Source organism: Salmo salar, chromosome 02, assembly GCF_965601325.2.
Source record: "Salmo salar chromosome 02, fSalSal1, whole genome shotgun sequence".
NCBI classification, from domain to species: Eukaryota; Metazoa; Chordata; class Actinopteri; order Salmoniformes; family Salmonidae; genus Salmo; species Salmo salar.
In genome coordinates this window covers 22,219,396-22,239,187 of record NC_138292.1, presented here as the reverse complement: position 1 = coordinate 22,239,187, position 19,792 = coordinate 22,219,396, and the positions used below count along the sequence as shown (strand labels likewise).

At 45.2% G+C, this 19,792-nt stretch overlaps 2 protein-coding genes across 3 annotated transcripts; both read left to right on the top strand.

The window, feature by feature from the left end:
* Positions 1-870: 870 nt before the first annotated feature.
* il11a (interleukin 11a) lies at positions 871-6,654 on the top strand. Its single transcript, XM_045699982.2, has 4 exons — positions 871-1,729; positions 4,316-4,408; positions 4,529-4,690; positions 4,973-6,654. The coding sequence occupies exons 1-4, from the start codon at positions 1,427-1,429 to the stop codon at positions 5,156-5,158; spliced, it is 744 nt and encodes a 247-aa protein (XP_045555938.1). The 5' UTR covers positions 871-1,426; the 3' UTR covers positions 5,159-6,654.
* Positions 6,655-7,067: 413 nt separating this feature from the next.
* LOC106575816 (uncharacterized) lies at positions 7,068-19,613 on the top strand. Of its 2 annotated transcripts, XM_082960797.1 has the most exons (10): positions 7,087-7,207; positions 7,399-7,520; positions 7,682-8,292; positions 8,615-8,687; positions 8,852-9,730; positions 9,931-10,110; positions 10,513-10,867; positions 11,041-11,195; positions 11,551-11,793; positions 17,119-19,613. In XM_082960797.1, exons 3-10 carry the CDS (start codon positions 7,892-7,894, stop codon positions 17,821-17,823), a joined length of 2,991 nt encoding a protein of 996 aa, XP_082816923.1. In that variant the 5' UTR covers positions 7,087-7,207; positions 7,399-7,520; positions 7,682-7,891; the 3' UTR covers positions 17,824-19,613. The 2 variants fall into 2 exon arrangements, with proteins under 2 accessions (XP_045555935.2, XP_082816923.1); XM_045699979.2 differs by lacking the exon at positions 7,399-7,520 and having other exon boundaries at positions 7,068-7,207.
* The last annotated feature ends 179 nt before the right edge of the window (positions 19,614-19,792 follow it).

Genomic DNA, 19,792 nt, shown 5'->3' with positions numbered 1-19,792 from the left:
ACTTCTGCAGTGATAGAGAGAGGGGGGAAGAGATTTGGAGATGGAAAGATAGAAAGAGGTAGATGGACTGATAAATAGGTAGCGGGATGCAACGGAGGAAGTGTAGACTACTGGAGATAGGGACAGGATGGACGAGAGAAAGTGATACAGACTGAAAAAAAGAAGAAAAAACAACGGAACATTTCGAAAAATTTGCTAAGGGAGACAGACAGATCTGGCAGGGAGGGGAGGAGGAAAGAGGGAGCGCGTGTGTTTTTATGAATGAATGTCGGTGACTCAGTCGATGTGTCATACAGCCCAGTCTTTATAAAAGGACGTTTAAAACAAGCCTAAACATTTCACTGCGCGAAAATTTGACTTACACACACTCGCGTCCCTCTCTCTGCACTCATCCGTCTATCCCTCCCTAACCATTTGTCTGAGTGTCTGTCTATCGTTACTATCAGTTCATTACTAGAACTAAACTCAAACTTTAGTGAACAAAAAGTTTGGAGGCATTGTATTTTATTTCTTTATTGGATAGTTCGCCCTCATTCCTCTACTTTTTCATTCATTCATTCATTCTCTCGTTCTTTTCCTTTTCTGCAATCTCTTGCCTCCACTCTTTTCGCGGAGTGTGAAAGCAAGAAGAAACTGGAACACGTGACAATTTCCGGAGTTCGATTTATTTATACATTTTCTTATCTTGTTTTTTTTTACTATTTATTCTAAGTCGTGCATTTATTTATTGTACACGAACAAATATGAAATGTAAGTGCCTGATTATTATTTCAATTGTTTCTTAATTTTCTTATTATTATCATCCTTTCTCTCTAACTTGTCTTGTTTAGTTAAGCCTATGTCTAATATGTTGGCATAATAATATGCCGTCACGATTCTGAGGGCATGATCATTGATTGGGCTATTCCATTTTCAAATGCAATTACTGAGCATGCAAATGTTACTTAATTGCAGCTAAGCATTGCCATGTTCAGTGACCACTGAGTGATCCATTTGTTTCAAGAAGCCTAGACACGGACGTCTTCTACCAGCAGGTGGTTAAAGTTTGAACAAGGAGTGATGCTCTCCTGAGTCCTGGCTTGTGCTTCTCCTGTAATTACACGGGCATTTATCATTTCAGCAGCAATTGGGACTTTCTTTACCTTGTATTTGAACTTGAAAGAGAAGGAATGAATGAGCGTACTGTTACAGAACTGTCTTGGTTTAGGCTATGTAATGTATGTCATCCAACAACTGATGTATACTATTGCAGGTGTGACAATTGGAGGCGTTCATGAAAGTCGATAACTGTGAAGGTGTTGTTATTGTTAACGATATTATGAGTCATAGGATTGAATGATTTCGATAGATTTTCATTTAACCTGTGAAAACATGACACTGCTGGCTTTGTGCAACTCTGAAGGATTCCACTGCCAAGTCTGGGTTTATGTTTACATTATGGTGCAATATCTCTGGAGAGTTGACAGCCGTACCCCGAGGTCATTATCATTATATCGACATGACAGCACTTCTCCGCGGTCATATAAACATAATAATTGCTTCCGTTTCCTCCCACCCTGCAGTGCTTGTCGACTCCTCCTCCTCTCTGCTGCTCTCGCTGCTATTGGCCCAGCTTCCTTTATTTACGTCTGCCGTCCCCGCCCCCTACCGGCGGCCGAACGTCGTGCACGAACTGGATAGATTGGCCAATCAAACGAAGAATCTGAGGCAGATCACAGCAGATTTATTGGTGAGTGGAATGTTACTGTACTCACTTCTGATGTCACGATGGGGAGATTGCTATGCTGATCTGGGTACTGTATTGATTGTGTGGTGGTGATCATGCCATGACCAGTTACCTGAGGCACATGAAAAGAGACTGGCTGAAGTTGTTGTCCAATAGCTCACCTTTATGACCCCTTAATGACTACTATAGTGCCATAGTGATTGCATAGAGCAGTCATAAGAAGCCATGCTCCTTCTGCCTCACTCTCCCTGGCTGACGCAATATCACTCTGGACAGTTGAATTGGACAGTTGCCCTAGATGTTTTATTCTCCTGGCTACGTTAACCTGCTTGTGTTGTGTCAGCCAGTGTATTAAGAGTCCCTTAGCTGTGTGAGAAGGACAGTCAGGGCAAGCGTCAGTAGAGATTTCACTATGTGAGGTCAGCCTTAATCCAGACAGGACCAGCTAGAGGGCCGACTAACTTTGCCTCTAGACACTGATCTCAGGTCAGTTTAGTGTTAATACTAAGGGTTATGATTGGGGGTAGGTACGCTGGTCCTAGATCTGTGCCTATGGACAACTTATACCTGGAGTAGAAAACACACACTCAAAGAGAATAGAAAGTAACTACCGGTAATAGTTATTTCTGGAACTGATTAACTCCGTTTATTAGCTGTGAGGAAATGGAAGGTGGATTGGCACCTGTTGCTTATCTGGTGCTGTTTCCTGAAGTTGTTCTAATCTAGATGCCCAAGTAAAAGCGGCTGGGGAGTTTGTATTGAAATGGAAATGATTGCTGTGTACGTTTGGCCTACAGATGTGCTGGAAGTGTCCTGTAAGCAATGTGTTTGAACAGGTGAACCAGAACATATCCTTATCTTTGGTTATTCATGACCACAAGAGATACTATTTTTATATGATGTAAATCAGAAACCACAGTGCTATAGCAATAGCGTAGTATGGGGGCCAGATGTGAGGAAGTAGCTTTATCAAAGAAGAGTAAAGTAGCTTTATCAAAGAACTCTGCACAGCAACAGCAATATGCTGCTTTGACAAAATGTTGTGTTCGTTTTTCAATGACGTGAAGCATTTCTTTTGGTTTCTTTTCTTCTTGTGCAGAGTTCCACTGAACAGGGGTCAAGGCTAGGGAAAAAAATAGAATTGGATTCAATGGAAAGTCCCCGCAAAAAAGCAATAAAACTGTGTGTGTGTGCATGTGTCTGTGTAATGTTTCTACATGTCTGTTGTGTGTTTTCGTGTGTGTGTCCATGTGTTGTGAGTGTCAGAGTGTGTGTGTATTGAGGGTGCTGTAAATAGTTGTGTAGGTGTGGTGTTTAGTGTTTGGTTTTCGGTCGCCACAGCAAAGTGACCTGATAAAAATCACAGAGATTTATCACATTCCAGTATTTGCATTCAGAAAGATTGTTGGGGGGGTGCAAGGTTCAGTCGCGTGAAGTCATGATGGAGAGAAAGAACGAGAAAGGGAGGATAAGAGAGAGAATTACAGGCTGAAACTGAGCAGATAAAGAGATCAGAGAGAGGTGTATGAGAAGTGGTCACCAGTGTGTGTGTGTGTGTGTGTGTGTGTGTGTGTGTGTGTGTGTGTGTGTGTGTGTGTGTGTGTGTGTGTGCTGTAACAGGGTGTAAGAGAGAAGGTAGAGAGGAAAGCAGAAGGAGAAATAACCCAAAGAGGGGTGAAAGGGATAAGAGGGGTGGGATTGGATTAATTCTGAAAGAAAGACAAAACATTAAGCCACAAACATTAATTTTACAAAATTAATTTGTAAAAGACAGAAGCAAGTGAGTGAGGGAGGGATGAGAGAGAGAAAGAGAGAGAGAGAGAGATGGGAAAACAACAATAATAGCAACAACAATAATAGCAAAACACGATGGTAAAAGCACAATGAGGACAGAACACAATAGCATGAGGAAGCATTAAGTGTACACAACCCATTGTGTACCACCATCCATCATGTTTTCCTAATGCTGTTATGTTTCTCCACTGATTGGTGCTCTGACGCACATGGCATCAGTCACTGTTGTGCTTCACGTCATTTACATTCTCTCATAAATCACTTCTTCACCTGTTAAAGGTCCACAGAGATACAGTAGCCAGTAGCAGTGCCCCCCCCCCCCCCCCCCAGTCTGCTGTGATCTGCCTCCCCCTAGTGGTGGCTGTGAGCAATGCAGACAGACTGAGGATTGTACACACATTACTACACAGCAATACCTCATCTCAGACTTTTTAATAGCTGCGACCCTGGAGTTTCCCTGCAGCTCTGTGTTGTCTATCCCACTCGGAGCTCTCTTAGTCACAGCATATGTTATTCTCCTCCTCTCCCAGTAGAAAACATCCTGTGGTTTCAGGTCACTTGCTCTTATTGTTGACGTTTTTCGGGTTACGATCTGGGTGAACTCTCCCTGACCCGACCACACTTTTCTCAGGGAAAGCTAGGGTCTCTAGTCCTGGCCAGACCAGACAGTCATCTGATCTAGGTGCTGCTGGAGTAATACTTTCCTTATGCTTACGTGACTCTTGTGAGGATGTGCAAATTTGTGAGGATGTAGTTGACTGATGTAGCGTGTTGTTTTGTCCATTTTTCTTACAGAAGGAACATGCGTTCGAGACAGACCCAGAACAGCATAGATTTAAGTCCCTGCCACTAATGAACAACAGGGCCAGTGACATCAACTCCCTTGAGGTAAATGTCTTTTACGTTGTGTGTGTCTATGTCTTTCTGCCTTCCAGATGTGTTCTGTCATGTCCCAGACATTGATACTAAATCTCTCTCTTTCTTCACACCCCCCCTTCTCTCCTCCAGATGAGACCCACTCTCTCTCAGCTCCACGCGGACTTGAAGTCGTTTGAGCACCATTTTGCCTGGTTGAGCAGAGCATCAAGGAAACACCACCACCCTGCTCTCCCTAAACTGGGACAGATGATGTCACTCATCAAGTCTCTCACCAGCATGCTAGAGCATCAGGTAACTGCTCTGTTCAACACTAATACGGCTGATACAGTATGCAGCGTAGTACATTTATATCAATTAGATATTTTATACATTTTATCAGATCGTTCTACTGTTCTTACACTGTGTGATGATCTAATAATGGTATAGCTCTGCAGTTCTTGCACTCAGTTTCAATCATTACATTACATTTAGGCCTGTTGCATCACATTCCTTGGATGGGAGGTACATTAGTCTAGCCTAGCACTTCAGACAGGAAATCTAAACCATCCCTCTCTCTCTCCGTTCTCCTCATAGATGATGAGAGTTGATGCTCAGCGTGTCTCTCCTCCCTCTCCCTCGATGCCGCCGCCACCCCCCTCTCAGTTTGATGTGTTACAGTCTTCCCAGGAGCTGCTGCTACAGTTCAGACTCTTCTGTGACTGGGCCCAACGAGTGTTCTCAGTGCTCAGTACAAAGTCCAAAATGTCTGCAGTACAATGATGATTCCTGAAGTGCTATAGTCTATTGGGATACACAGAATCCACACTGCAACCAAATGGGGATCTACTAGCTTCAACCGGCACTACAAACAATGGTGATTCAAGATAACCACACTACAACCTTGCACTGTTGTCACTGAACCTCCATTCTCATTGTAGCCAATGAGGGAGCTCCATATTCAAACTACAGCCTATGAGGATCCACCATATTCACACTATTACAACCAGTAATGGTCTCCAATATTCATGAACCCGTCACTGCCACCCCATCCTCTCTCTTAAATACCTTGTTCCTGACTGTGTTATTTATGTATTTATTTATTTATTAAGTTATTTATTTGATGTCATTATTTATTTGATTTTGTAACGTATCATTTTTACTTACTTTATTGTTGTGAATTTAATTTCTTGTAGCTTGTCAATACTCCCATTTAGTTCTCTCTCTCCCCCTTCATCCCACCTCCCAAACTAAACAAGGGGACCACACAGTAGCACGTCCCGACTTCTTACAGTCTCTAATGATATGGATTGTATTTTCAACTATTTAACCCGTCTCTCTTTACAAAGAGTAGCCTATTTCCGCCAGTAGATGTAGCAAACATACTTGGCTTGTAGCAAGCATATCTTGGGAGAGCGTACATGTATTTTTCTTACAGTGCTGTACTTTACCTTGTAGATTTAGGGTTACTCATAGAATCTTCTGAACATGTTAAATGTGCCACCTGTTTGGTTTTGTAAACTGTTAAGAAAGAGATTGTTATGAACCATGCCTCAATCAGGACAGCAACCGTTTTTCCATGGGTTTAGTTGCCATTTACAGTCACTGTGTCCCATATTGAAAAATAACAGGTGGTGTATCTAACGCTGCGGTTAAGGTTTATGAGTATGCCCTGTTGCTAAGCACTGATCTAGGACCTGATCTAATCTCTTTGCACAAATTTGTTAGGATTAGCCTTTTGAGTCATCTGATCCTGAATCTGTGCCTTGGTACACATAATGTTTGTGTTTTAGTGACATAAATAAGAAATAAAAAAACACCCCAAGCCTTAAAATACTATGTATTGTGATATTGTGATACTACAGTTCTGCACAGTTGTACATACTTGTACAATAATGTAAATTGTTGTATACAATAAAATTGTCTATTATAGTTTTCTATGATATAAATGTAGAATACTCTGTCAATGCTATCCCTATCGTTTTGTCGCAATATCAATATTATTCTATTCTAGTATTTTATGACAGTATTTACTATTTATTTAAGTTACTTTGGTGGAACTATTTATTTGCGCTGCAGAGGAGCAAGTCTCCTGTTGTTTTTGTACTTTTATACTGTTTCTATTCATATTTACCATTGCTATCATCCATGTTGAAATCATTGTAGTACCATGTGTGAACGCTGTGGAAAACCTTGTGCTTGGGGTCTCCAGCACACAGACTGACTGATTGGCCTAAATGTGAAATGTGTGCCTTGAAAAAAAAAAAATAAAATAAAGAACATGCACAATGAGATGGGCTTTTCATGTTACTTTGTCATATTTTCAATATTAGGTAGGCCTAGACATCATGCTCTTTCTTTTTCTTTCCCTCCCTTATTCACCATCCTCCTGTGTCTCGTCCATCATCACACACTACAGGGCCTTTCCTACATTCTACCAAAAACTGCATTAACCATCAGGCACTGCAGCAAGTTCATAAACCTGTTTCCAATTAACCTATAATAAGATTTTTTATATTTGGGGTTAACATTCAAACAATGTGTGAATTCAAGTACTAAATCACAAATTAGTACAGTATTGTATATTTTTAAACAGATCTAGAGATAAGAGTTGACTGTTGAAACTCTTACCCAATGGCAGTGGTGCATTCGGGGCTAGACCCAGCCTATAGCGATCGTCGTTGTTGGGAGGCGGCAGCGGGTGGGTGACTGCTAGCTAGCTAGTTAGTTTGTGCTCAGGTTTATTGTTAAGGTTGTATGGAGTAGCACTGCGAGTCTCAATCCCTTTTCACAATATCAACAAAAGCATTAACCATGAGTTAATGATACTAGGTGAGTAATTAGTTGCAATATTACTAATACACCATTCCTATCAAACATTATATAGCGAAGAATGCGCACGGACGAAGGCTTATAGATTCGCAGGCCAGTTGCAGAGGAGGCATTGAAGGCGGCATCTGTAACATTTTCTGCTTATAGTTTACATCATAGGGTAGGTAGCATTTGTGTTTTCTGCCTTTTAGCTTGGAGAAACCGATCTTTTTCGCACACGCTCATCAGGAACAGACGCGACATAACAGAAAGACGAGGAGGGAGGGGAGAAATAAGAAGAAGAAGAGGAGAAGGAGGGAGGGATCGGGAGGAGGTGGGATTTAAAGGGATAGGCGGGTCAGTCTTTTGGCCGACATTATTATTTGTAGATGTTTGAATAATTGTAGATGGAGATCAATAGTTAACGTTGCTTTGGTGTTAGTTCCAGGACCTTGTGTCATTGATCAATACTTTGTGTTTTATTTTATTTCACAGTCCTACTCTTAAGAAAGGAGACCACCCACTACATCAGCTCAGCTGTTGTTTCCACACACTGAGGAACAGAGCCACATCAGCTGAAGGAACCTTTCCACCAGCAATGAATGAAACCAGGAAAGAAGAGACACAGCTCCACCAACACTAATACACACCTACATTAATACCAAACATACAACCTGTTATTCCCTAATCCTGTCTTGCCTCAACATGGCAAACTCAGTGGCCACTCTAGTGGTCCAAGCGGAACTATTACCCCCTCAGCCGTCCTCCTCCCTCTCTCCCTTCCCATCGCTGCAGGGATCAGGAGAAGGGGAGGAGGACAGGGAAAGGGGGGAAGAAGCGGATGGGGAGAAAGGGATGGTGGAGGGGGGTGAGGATTTGGTGCTGACCGGGGTAGGGGTGCAGATGGTGACGTCATCGGTCCTGGCTGCACCCCATCTCCAGGAGCACCCTGAGCACCCGTTCCAGTGCCTGGACTGTGGCAAGAGCTTCAAGTGGTCTTCAAGGCTGGCCCACCACCAGCGCAGCCACAACAACGAGAGACCCTACCGCTGTAACCTCTGCCCCAAGGCCTTCAAGGGCTCCTCCGCACTCCTCTACCACCAGAGGTACTGCAGGGAGGGAGACAGAGGGGGAGTGACACAGTGAAAGTTAGCAATAGAAATGCTTGCAGCTTATAACATGCATCTCACTTTATGAAGAGTATTGTTCTCCTTGTGTCCATCTGTTTTCATCTGTTTAGTTCTCTCACAATAATCCAAATGAGGGAAAGGTGACGTGAGCAATATAATGTGAGTCTCTTTAGGGCCGTGGGAAACTAGTGGAATAATCAATACAAGCAGGAATTCTTTCTGTAGCTGGTATGATGTCCTGTAGATCCGTTGAAGGGTCAGGAGGTTGTCTGTTTTCATGTTTGTTTTTTCTGTGCAGATCTCATTCAGGGGAGAAGCCCTATAAGTGTGACGACTGTGACAAAGCTTTCAAACGCTCCTCTCTGCTCCAGGTGAGAAACACTGGCCAGTAGTCGTTCCCCCATTTTGTAGTAAAAATGTCTTCAAACTTTTGTTGAATGTTGAAAAAAAGTTGAATGTTACAGTAGTAAAAGGCTCTTTTTGGTGTTAAGGGACCAGTCACGGACGTCCTCCTCTCTCTTGTGCATGTTTCCAGGTCCATCGTAGCGTCCACACAGGCCTGCGGACCTTCCAGTGCCCCTACTGCCCGCTCACCTTCAAGTGGAGCTCCCACTACCAGTATCACCTGCGCCAGCACACGGGCGAGTGCCCCTACCCCTGCGACAGCTGCCCCAAGGCCTTCAAGAACTCCAGCAGCCTGCGCCGACACAAGAACGTGCACCTGGGTCTGAAACCCTACGTGTGCACCGTGTGTACCAAGGCCTTCACCCAGTCCACCAACCTCAGACAGCACATGAGAATCCACACAGGAGAGAGGCCCTACATCTGTGGAGAGTGTGGACGCAGTTTCACACACTCATCCAATCTGGCCCTGCACCAGAATTCTCAAAGTCACACTGGTGAAGGAAAGGGGGGGGAGACAGGGGGAGGCAACATGGGGGATGAGATACGGGAGGTGATAGTGGGGGAGGACGTGACATCACAAATGTTGACGGACATGGGCTTTGTGAGCCAGGAGGCCACGGTGGGGGTGGGGGTCGGGGAGGTGTTCCTATCGTCAGGTCACCAGACCCTCCTGCCCCATCTCACCCTCACCCCCTCCCAGGGGGGTGTGTGCACATCCAGGGCCATCGGGACAGAAGTGCACGTGAGCACGGAGTCGGGCGCCAGCGTGCTGCTGTACAGCTGTGGCAGCTGTAGTCAGACATTCAGCACACGGACAGAGCTAGAGGACCACCAGGCCATGCACCTGGGCCCCGGGGAGGAGGGGAGCAGCGGGGTGGGGGAGGGGGGAGAGGGAGGGGTGGGGCATCTGCTGGCTGATTTTGAGGAGGTGGTGGAGACGACGGCAGCAGCAGAGAACGGACACACTACGGCTGAACTACTGGGACTGACCGGGGGAGTGGACGGAGGGGTGAGTAGTAGCACTCTGTCTCAGCCTGGGGAGGTTACCCCTACGGCTCTGTTTTAGGGTCACACCAGATTCATCCATTCATGATCAATATTTGGTTTCTTACTCTACCCTCTAGGTCAATATCTCAGCTAATATGACTGCTGTGATGTTGATGCTGTAGTGCAGTGACTCTGGCCTAATAGTGTTTTGTCCCATGTCAGAATATGGGGACTACTCAGGCCCAGTTTGACCTGCTGCAGAGCTTCACAGTGGGGGCTCAGATCCCCACAGACAGCGTGGAGACAGGGGGTAACACCACAGGTCCAGGGACGGGCACAGAGTGTGCCTACTGCGGGAAGAGCTTCAAGACCAGCGGAGGGCTCAACAGACACCTGGCACAGGTACCAATCAGCTGATGGGCTGCACATCCTCACTACTGTGTCATAAGGTCTCTGTCCTGGATGCCAGTCTGTTTCTACGTCGTCTAACTTGTTCCTAGATTCAATCAGTTAAGCATTAACCTGCGATAACTGACAATTGCATAGAGTATCATTGCTTTTGTTTGAGAGCTGTCAAATCCACCTGCAGCTCCCGGCGGTATGCCTTTCACAGACATTACCATTGGATCCAGCCGTATTACAAATTGGAACTCTGGAATGTGTGATGTAATCTACACTTTGACTAGTCTGAACTGATCTACTCCTTGGTGTCAGTAAAGCTGACGTTATCTGATCTATAAATTGTCAGTTTTGATGACCCTCTCTCTTCCCATATCTTCTTCTCTCCCTCTGCTCCCTCTCCAGGTCCACTCCCTCTCTCCCTCCCAGTCTCGCTCCCAGTTCAGCTGCTCTGCATGCGACCGCTCCTTCACCCTCCTCTCTTCCCTGCTCACCCACCAGCACTCCCACACCCCCGAGCAGCGCCTCCTAGCCGAGGCTGAGGCGGAGATCGTCTGCCCCGCGTCCCTGTCCCTTTCCCTGCCCCTGCCCTCCTCCCCCAGCCAGGGGGACCAGCACCAGGACACCCAGGGGGAGATCCACGTCAGCCTGATGGCTGTGACTGAGAAGGGGGACAGGGAGGTGGTCAAGACATCCACCAGAGCAGTGGTCAAGGGCCAGAGGAGAGGAGCAGCTAGTAAGACTGCTGGGGGGAACAACGGTGAGTTAGTCATTTTCTTTTGGCATTTTGATAGAAAATACTTTTAAAGTGAGATACCTTGACAGTAACAGAGCCGAACCTACTGCTGCTCATGAGATTACCTGTAGAATTCATGTGTGAAAAAAAGTCTATATAACATTCTCTCTCTCCCTGTCCCTGTGGGTACGCTACAGAGAGGCCGTACCGTTGCTCTGAGTGTGGGAAGGCCTTCAAGGGCTCGTCGGGTCTGAGGTACCACATGAGGGACCACACAGGAGAGAGACCCTACCGCTGCACAGAGTGTGGCAAGAGCTTCAAGAGGTCCTCACTGCTCTCCATACACCAGAGGGTAAGACGCATGCGTCCATTTCTATCTCACTAAGGCTGCGTTTAGACAGGCAGCCCAATTCTGATCTTTTTTTCACTAATTGGTCTTTTGACCAATCAGATCAGCCTTGAAAAATATCTGATGTGAAAAGATCTGATGTGATTGGTCCAAAGACCAATTAGTGAGAAAAAAAAGGTCAGAATTGGGAGCCTGTCTAAATGCAGCTTATGGCATTTGTCACAATGTGTGGAACAGCGGCACTGCTGCAATATAGCAGTTTATGACCTGCTTTTCTTGTTCAAACTTGAATGTACCTGTACTTTCAGAAGAATCCAGGGCGTATTCAGTTATTTTCTGACTGACCCCCCCTCTCCAGGTGCATACAGGTGTGCGAGCGTTCCAATGCCCCTACTGCCCGCTCACCTTCAAGTGGAGCTCCCACTACCAGTACCACCTGCGCCAGCACACGGGTGAGCGGCCCTATGTGTGTCAGGAGTGTGGCAAGTCCTTCAAAAACAGCAGCTGCCTGAGGAGACACAGTCAGCTCCACTCTGGCCTGCGCCCTCACATCTGTCCCATCTGCTCCAAGTCCTTCTCACAGACCTCCAACCTCAAACAGGTCAGCACAGATAGCTCTGCTATGGCTGATGCTAGGATTCTTATGATATTGTGTACAGTGGCCCCTACACTCCATCTCTCTATATATATACACAGTGCATTCGGAAAGTATTCGGACTCCTTGATTTTTTTCCCCCACATTTTGTCACATTACAGGCTTATTCTAAAATGCATTAAATTACATTTTCCCTCCTCAATCTACACACAATACCCCATAATGACAAAGCAAAAACAGGTTTTTAGACATTTTTGCTAATTTATTAAAAAATAAAATAAATGATATGACATTTACATAAGTATTCGAACCCTTCGCTATGAGATTTGAAATTGAGCTAGGTGCATCCAGTTTCCATTGATCATCTTTGAGATGTTTCTACAACTTGATTGGAGTCCACGTGTGGTAGATTCAATTGATTGGACATGAGTTGGAAAGGCACACAACTGTCTATATAAGGGCCCACAGTTGACAGTGCATGTCAGAGCAAAAGCCAAGCCATAAGGTCGAAGGAATTGCCCATAGAGCCCAAAGACAGGATTGTGTCGAGGCACAGATCTGGGGAAGGGTACCAAAAAATGTCTGCAGCATTGAAGGTCCCCAAGAACACGGTGGCCTCCATCATTCTTAAATGGAAGACGTTTGGAACCACCAAGACTCTTCCTAGAGCTGGCCGCCCGGCCAAACTGAGCAATCGGGGGAGAAGGGCCTTTGTCAGGGAGGTGACCAGGAATCTGATGGTCACTCTGACAGAAGTCCTGAGTTCCTCTGTGGAGATGGAAGAAACCTTCTAGAAGAACAACTATCTCTGCAGCACTCCACCAATCAGGCCTTTATGGTAGACTGGCCAGACGGAAGCCACTCCTCTGTAAAAGGCACATGACAGCCCGCTTGGAGTTTGCCAAAAGGCACCTAAATACTCTCAGGCCATGAGAGACAAGATTCTCTGGTCTGATGAAACCAAGATTGGATGCCAAGCGTCACGTCTGGAGGAAACTAAGCACCATCCCTATGGTGAAGCATGGTGGTGGCAGCATCATGCTGTGGGGATCTTTGGGGATCAGCATCATGCAGCAGGGATCTTTGGGGATCAGCATCATGCAGCAGGGACTGGGAGACTAGTCAGGATCAAGGGAAAGATGAACGGAGCAAAGTACAGAGAGGTCCTTGATGAAAACCTGCTCCAAAGTGCTCAGGACCTCAGACTGGGGTGCAGGTTCACCTTCCAACAGTACAACGACCCTAGGCACACAGCCAAGACAAGGCAGGAGTGGCTTTGGGACAAGTCTTTGAATGTCCTAGCATTCAACCCGGACTTGAACCCAATCTAACATCTATGGAGAGACCTGAAAATAGCTTTGCAGAAACGCTCCCCATCCAACCTGACAGAGCATGAGAGGATCTGCAGAGAAGACTGGGAGAAACTCCCCAAATACAGGAGTGTCAAACTTGTACCGTCATACCCAAGAAGACTCAAAGCTGTATTCGGTGCCAAAGGTGCTTCAACAAAGTACTGAGTAAAGGGTCTGAATTAGAGGTCGACCGATTAATCGGAATGGCTGATTTCAAGTTTTCATAACAATCGGTAATCGGTATTTTTGGCCACCGATTTGCCGAATTATTATTATTATTATTATTATTATTTTAGGTTTAATTTTTAAATTTGTATATTTAAAAAAAAATTACACCTTTATTTAACTAGGCAAGTCAGATTAAGAACACATTCTTATTTTCAATGACGGCCTAGGAACGGGGGTTAACTGCCTTGTTCAGGGGGGATTCGTTTTTGCAACCTTCCGGTTACTAGTCCAAAGCTCTAACCACCTGCCTTACATTGCACTTCACGAGGAGCATGCATGGCAGGCTGACTACCTGTTACGCGAGGGCAGCAAGAAACCAAGGTAAGTTGCTAGCTAGCATTAAACTTATCTTGTAAAAAAACAATCAATCTTAACATAATCACTAGTTAACTACACATGGTTGATGATATTACTAGTTTATCTAACATGTCCTGCGTTGCATATAATCGATGCGGTGCCTGTTAATTTCTCATTGAATCACAGCCTACTTCGACAAACGGGTGTTGATTTAACAAGCGCATTAGCGAAAAAAGCACTGTCGTTGCACCAATGTACTAAACCATAAACATCAATGCATTTCTTTAAAATCAATACACAAGTATATATTTTTAAACCTGTATATTTAGTTAATATTGCCTGCTAACATGAAATTGTGTCACTTCTCTTGCGTTCATTGCACGCAGTCAGGGTATATGCAACAGTTTGGGCCACCTGGCTCGTTGCGAACTAATATACGTAATTATGACATAACATTGAAGGTTGTGCAATGTAACAGGAATATTTAGACTTGGGGATGCCACCCTTTAGATAAAATACAGAACGGTTCCGTATTTCACTGAAAGAAAAAACGAGATGATAGTTTCCGGATTCAACCATATTAATGACCTAAGGCTCGTATTTCTGTGTGTTTATTATATTATAATTAAGTCTATGATTTGATAGAGCAGTCTGACTTAGCGGTGGTAGGCACCAGCAGGCTCGTAAGCATTCATTCAAACAGCACTTTCGTGTGTTTTTCCAGTAGCTCTTCGCTGTGCTTCAAGCATTGCACTGTTTATGACTTCAAGCCTATCAACTATAATTTAATATAATTTTTTGAACGTTCCAACAGGAATCTATTCCAAAAACTCGGAAATCACAAGGTTGCCAAAAAACAACGCATACAAAGTTATACCCACCCCTTCAAGCCTATCAACTCCCAAGATTAGGCTGGTGTAACCGATGTGAAATGTCTAGCTAGTTAGCGTTTCAAATGTCACTCACTCTGAGACTTGGAGTAGTTGTTCCCCTTGCTCTGCATGGGTAACGCTGCTTCGAGGGTGGCTGTTGTCGATGTGTTCCTGGTTCAAGCCCAGGTATGAGCGAGGAGAGGGACGGAAGCTATACTGTTACACTGGCAATACTAAAGTGCCTATAAGAACATCCAATAGTCAAAGGTATATAAAAGACAAATCGTATAGAGAGAGATATTCCTATAATAACTACAACCTAAAACTTCTTACCTGGGAATATTGAAGACTCATGTTAAAAGGAACCACCAGCTTTCATATGTTCCCATGTTCTGAGCAAGGCACTTAAACGTTAGCTTTCTTACATGGCACATATTGCACTTTTACTTTCTTCTCCAACACTTTGTTTTGCATTATTTAAACCAAATTGAACATGTTTCATTATTTATTTGAGGCTAAATTGATTTTATTGATGTATTATATTAAGTTAAAATAAGTGTTCATTCAGTATTGTTGTAATTGTCATTATTACAAATAAAAACAAAAAGAATCGGCCGATTTAATCGGTATCGGCATTTTTTGGTTCTCCAATAATCGGTATCGGCATTTTTTGGTTCTCCAATAATCGGTATCGGCGTTGAAAAATCATAATCGGTCGACCTCTAGTCTGAATACTTACAATTGAAGTCGGAAGTTTACATACTTAGGTTGGAGTCATTAAAACACCTTTTTCAACCACTCCACAAATGTCTTGTTAACAAACTATAGTTTTGGCAAGTTGGTTAGGACATCTACTTTGTGCATGATACAAGTCATTTTTCCAGCAATTGTTTACAGACAGATTATTTCACTTATAATTCACTGTATCACAATTTCAGTCGGTCAGAAGTTTACATACACGAAGTTGACAGTGCCTTTAAACCGCTTGGAAAATTCCCGAAAAGGATGTCATGGCTTTAGAAGCTTCTGATAGGCTAATTGACATCATTTTAATCAATTGGAGGTGTACCTGTAGATGTATTTCAATGCCTACCTTCAAACTCCAGTGCCTCTTTGCTTGACATCATGGGAAAATCAAAATAAATCAGCCAAGACATCAGGGGAAAAAGTTGTAGACCTCCACAAGTCTGGTTCATTCTTGGGAGCAATTTCCAAACGCCTGAAGGTACCACGTTCATCTGTACAAACAATAGTACACAAGTACAAACACCATGGGACCACGCAGCCATCATACCACTCAGGAAGGAGACGCGTTCTGTCTCCAAGAGATGAACGTACAGATGCTGGAGGAAACAAGTACAAAAGTATCTATATCCACAGTAAAATGAGTCCTATATTGACCTAACCTGAAAGGCTGCTCAGCAAGGAAGAAGCCACTGCTCCAAAACCGCCATAAAAAAGCCAGGCTACGGTTTGCAACTGCACATGGGGACAAAGATTGTACTTTTTGGAGAAATGTCTTCTGGTCTGATGAAACAGAAATGGAACTGTTTGGCCATAATGACCATTGTTATGTTTGGAGGAAAAGGGGGAGGCTTGCAAGCCAAAGAACACCATCTCAACCGTGAAGTACGGGGGTGGCAGCATCATGTTGTGGGGGTACTTTGCTGCAGGACGGACTGGTGCAATTCACAAAATAGATGGCATCATGAGGCAGGAATATTATGTGGATATATTGAAGCAACATCTCAAGACATCAGTCAGGAAGTTAAAGCTTGGTCGCAAATGGGTCTTCCAAATGGACAATGACCCCAAGCATACTTCCAAAGTTGTGGCAAAATGGCTTAAGGACAACAAAGCCAAGGTATTGGAGTGGCCATCACAAAGCCCTGACCTCAATCCTATAGAAAATATGTGGGCAGAATGAGCAGAACAGAAAAAGCGTGTGCGAGCAAGGAGGCCTTCAAATCTAACTCAGTTACACCAGCTCTGTCAGGAGGAATGGGCCAAAATTCACCCAACTTATTGTGGGAAGCTTGTGGAAGGCTACCCAAAACGTTTGACCCAAGTTAAACAATTTAAAGGCAATGCTACCAAATACTAATTGAGTGTATGTAAACTTCTGACCCACTGGGAATGTGATGAAAGAAATAAAAGCTGAAATAAATCATTCTCTCTACTATTATTCTTACATTTCACATTCTTAAAATAAAGTGGTGATCCTAACTGACCTAAGACGGGGAATTTGTACTAGGATTAAATGTCAGGAATTGTGAAATACTGATTTTAAATGTATTTGGCTAAGGTGTATGTAAACTTCCGACTTCAACTGTATGTAAAGGTGATATTTCAATTATAGATTTGCACACATTTCCAAAAACCTGTTTTGCTTTGTCATTATGGGGTATTGTATGGAGATTGATAATGGGAAAAAAACCAATTGAATCCATTTTAGAACAAAATGTGGAAAATGTCAAGGGGTCTGAATACTTTCCGAATGCACTGTATCGCTCTGTCACCAACACTTTCTCCTCTCTCTTTATCTTTCTCTCATCCTCCCTACCCTCCTCTCTCTCCAACAGCACGAACGCACCCACTCAGGCGAGCGGCCCTTCCAGTGTGCCCAGTGTCACAAGAGCTTCACCCACTCCTCCAATCTCCAGCTCCACCTGAGAACTCACTCCTCCAGGAAGGACTACAAGTGTCCCTTCTGTGGGAAGGAGTTTGTCATGCAGTCCTACTTGCAGAGGCACATGAGGACCCATGGGAACGGGGCTGTGGCCGGGGACGCTGGGGTGGGGGGGAAGGAGGGGGGCAGGGCAGGTAAAGGGGGTGGAGGGGTGACAACCACCACCACCTTACTAAACCCCATCACCCTAGAGACCACAGGGAACTCTGGGTCTCTGATCGTGTCTCAGCCGGCGCTGGACATTCCCCCCAATACCTCCCAGAACTACTTCATGATCCAGACAGCAAATGGGCTTCAGCTCATTCCCCTGTCTGCCCCCGCCCCCCCCCCCTCCCCCTCCGCCTCCCCCCCAGACACAGTACATCCTCCTACAGTGCCCCTCCACCAATGGGAGCCAGCCCAGCCTGATTCTCGTCCCCACCACAGCGACCAATCCCCAGCCCACCCTGGAGTCCCAGGGCCTCCCATTGGTCCAGACAGTTCTAAACCCTGCCCAAACCCAGATGCAACATTTCCAGACCATATCCCAGCAACAACAGCAGCCCAGGTTCATCATCACCACCAACAACAACAATGTAAACAACCCTCCCGTTGCTAAGACAACAACTCCCTCCCTGAACTCTATGCTGAACAAGCCCATTTTAGGGAAAAGTACCCGGACAGCCAGGTCCAGGAGAGGACGGAAACCCAAAGCCGCTGTAGGTCGGAATAATACCACCTATGTTGCTACGACAACCACCTCTGTCACCATGACAACAGCCCCCGTCAGTCAGTCGGGGGATGTAATACCTGTGTCTAGCTGTAATGTAACTAGTATCACTCCAGCTACTGTTACTGCTGCCAACACTATGACATCATCATTGCCATCGTCTTTACCCGCCAAGTCACAAAGTCCTTTCTCACCACCAACAGCCTCTGTCTCTGTTTCTACCCCCTCCTCCTCTACCTCTGCCACTGTTACCTCAGGACCCCTAAAGGTTGCCACAGTTAACTCCGTTACCATGGTTACCCCGTCCTCCCTGCCCTCTGACCCTGTGACCTGGGTTGGGGAACCCCAAACCGCCCCAGAGTTGGGCGAGTCCACTGAGCAGGACATGAGAGGGGAACAGTATGTCCTCTGCTTCCAGAAAGAAGGAGGGAAGAAGGAAGAGGTAAAGATAGGAGGAGAGGGAGGAGGGTCCTACGTGTTGCAGTTTCAAGGGCAGGGGTCCGGGGAGGGGGGGCAAGGAGGAATGGGCAGAGAGGGGGATGGGGAGTCATACGTGCTGCGCTTTCAGACTGAGGGAGAGAGAGAAGGAGAGAGAGAGGGAGGGAAGGAGAAAGGAGGCCTGGTGTCACTGAACCTGCTGCAGGAATGGGGAGGAGTGAGGGAAGGAGAAAGACGAGTAGGGGAGGATGGTGGCGAGGGAGAGTCCTTTGTGCTTCATTTCCAAACAGAGCCGCAGAGCGAAGAACGAACCACTTCTGACCATGGCTATCCAGAAGGCCCCAGCAACAGCCTGGAACTTTCCTGCCCGCCTCCCCAGGCCTTAATGCCTCTGAATGGGCAGGAGGTGGTGTTTGAGCTGGGGGATGAGAACAAGATGGTGGGCCAGGGGTCTGGAGAGAGTGTGCAGATGATAGCCCTGATCCAAGGTGAAGGGGGTGGGGAGGGAGAAGGGGGCAGTTACAGCGGGGCAGGGGGGGCAGTAGGGGAGGGCAGGGGGCCCATGGAGGGCATCTTTCAGCTGGAGGAAGGAGAGGGGATCGTTATAATTGAGGTTAGCACCAGCAGTCTAAGAGAAGGGATGGACAGAGGGGAAGGAGGAGTAACTGTAGAGAGGAGTGAAGCAAAAGGAGGGAGTGGAATAACTGAGAGGCCTGAAAAAGACAGGAACTCAGCGGAATGCATTGAAATAGAGACTGGAGCGAATGAAGGAGAAAACACAGCTACGAATGGCCCTACACCTAACTCTCAGTTCTCTTAAACCTAAACCAAACAACCACTGTTAGGAAATGTGTGTGAAGGCGTGTGCATGGGTGTGCACACATGAATGTACATATGCGTGCGCGCAATGTGTGTGAGTGTGTTTTTGATGTGGAGGCCTTTTCCAGCTACTGAACTAAAGGAGAGTATGGTCGTTCAGAAAGAGACTATAGAAAGTACTGTAGGAAATAATACCAAGGTGCCAGAAACAGAAGAGTTACATTCACTGACTGTTAATGAAGAGGGACCTCAACAAATGACTTAAGAGTTTCAATTAAACTGTCATGTTGACAGTGTTGATATAAAACACCTAAGAGCTTTTTTTGTGGATGAATAATGGCTATATTGGCTCGGTTTCACAATAAATATTCACACTAGGAAATAGTCATTATTAATAAAGTTGTTACTATTTTTTTAATGAATGTTGATTAATTCACCTTTCTTATTTCGTAAATATAAATATGTCCCTTTATCTAAAGAGGAAGAGAATCTGCTCAGAATAACGGACAATCTCAGTTTATTATGGGAAATAGCGGTTCTCCACGAGTGCGACTGACCACGTTCACGTAGCAGGTTAGTAAATTTTCTGCAGCGCCGGTTC

Coding starts and splice junctions, on each gene's coding strand:
- il11a (XM_045699982.2), top strand. CDS start 1,427: ATGTTTACATTATGGTGCAATATCTCTGGAGAGTTGACAGCCGTACCC. Junction 4,409..4,528: donor GTGACATCAACTCCCTTGAG/GTAAATGTCTTT, acceptor TCTCTCCTCCAG/ATGAGACCCACTCTCTCTCA. Junction 4,691..4,972: donor CCAGCATGCTAGAGCATCAG/GTAACTGCTCTG, acceptor TTCTCCTCATAG/ATGATGAGAGTTGATGCTCA.
- LOC106575816 (XM_045699979.2), top strand. CDS start 7,892: ATGGCAAACTCAGTGGCCACTCTAGTGGTCCAAGCGGAACTATTACCC. Junction 9,731..9,930: donor CCGGGGGAGTGGACGGAGGG/GTGAGTAGTAGC, acceptor GTCCCATGTCAG/AATATGGGGACTACTCAGGC. Junction 10,868..11,040: donor GACTGCTGGGGGGAACAACG/GTGAGTTAGTCA, acceptor GGTACGCTACAG/AGAGGCCGTACCGTTGCTCT.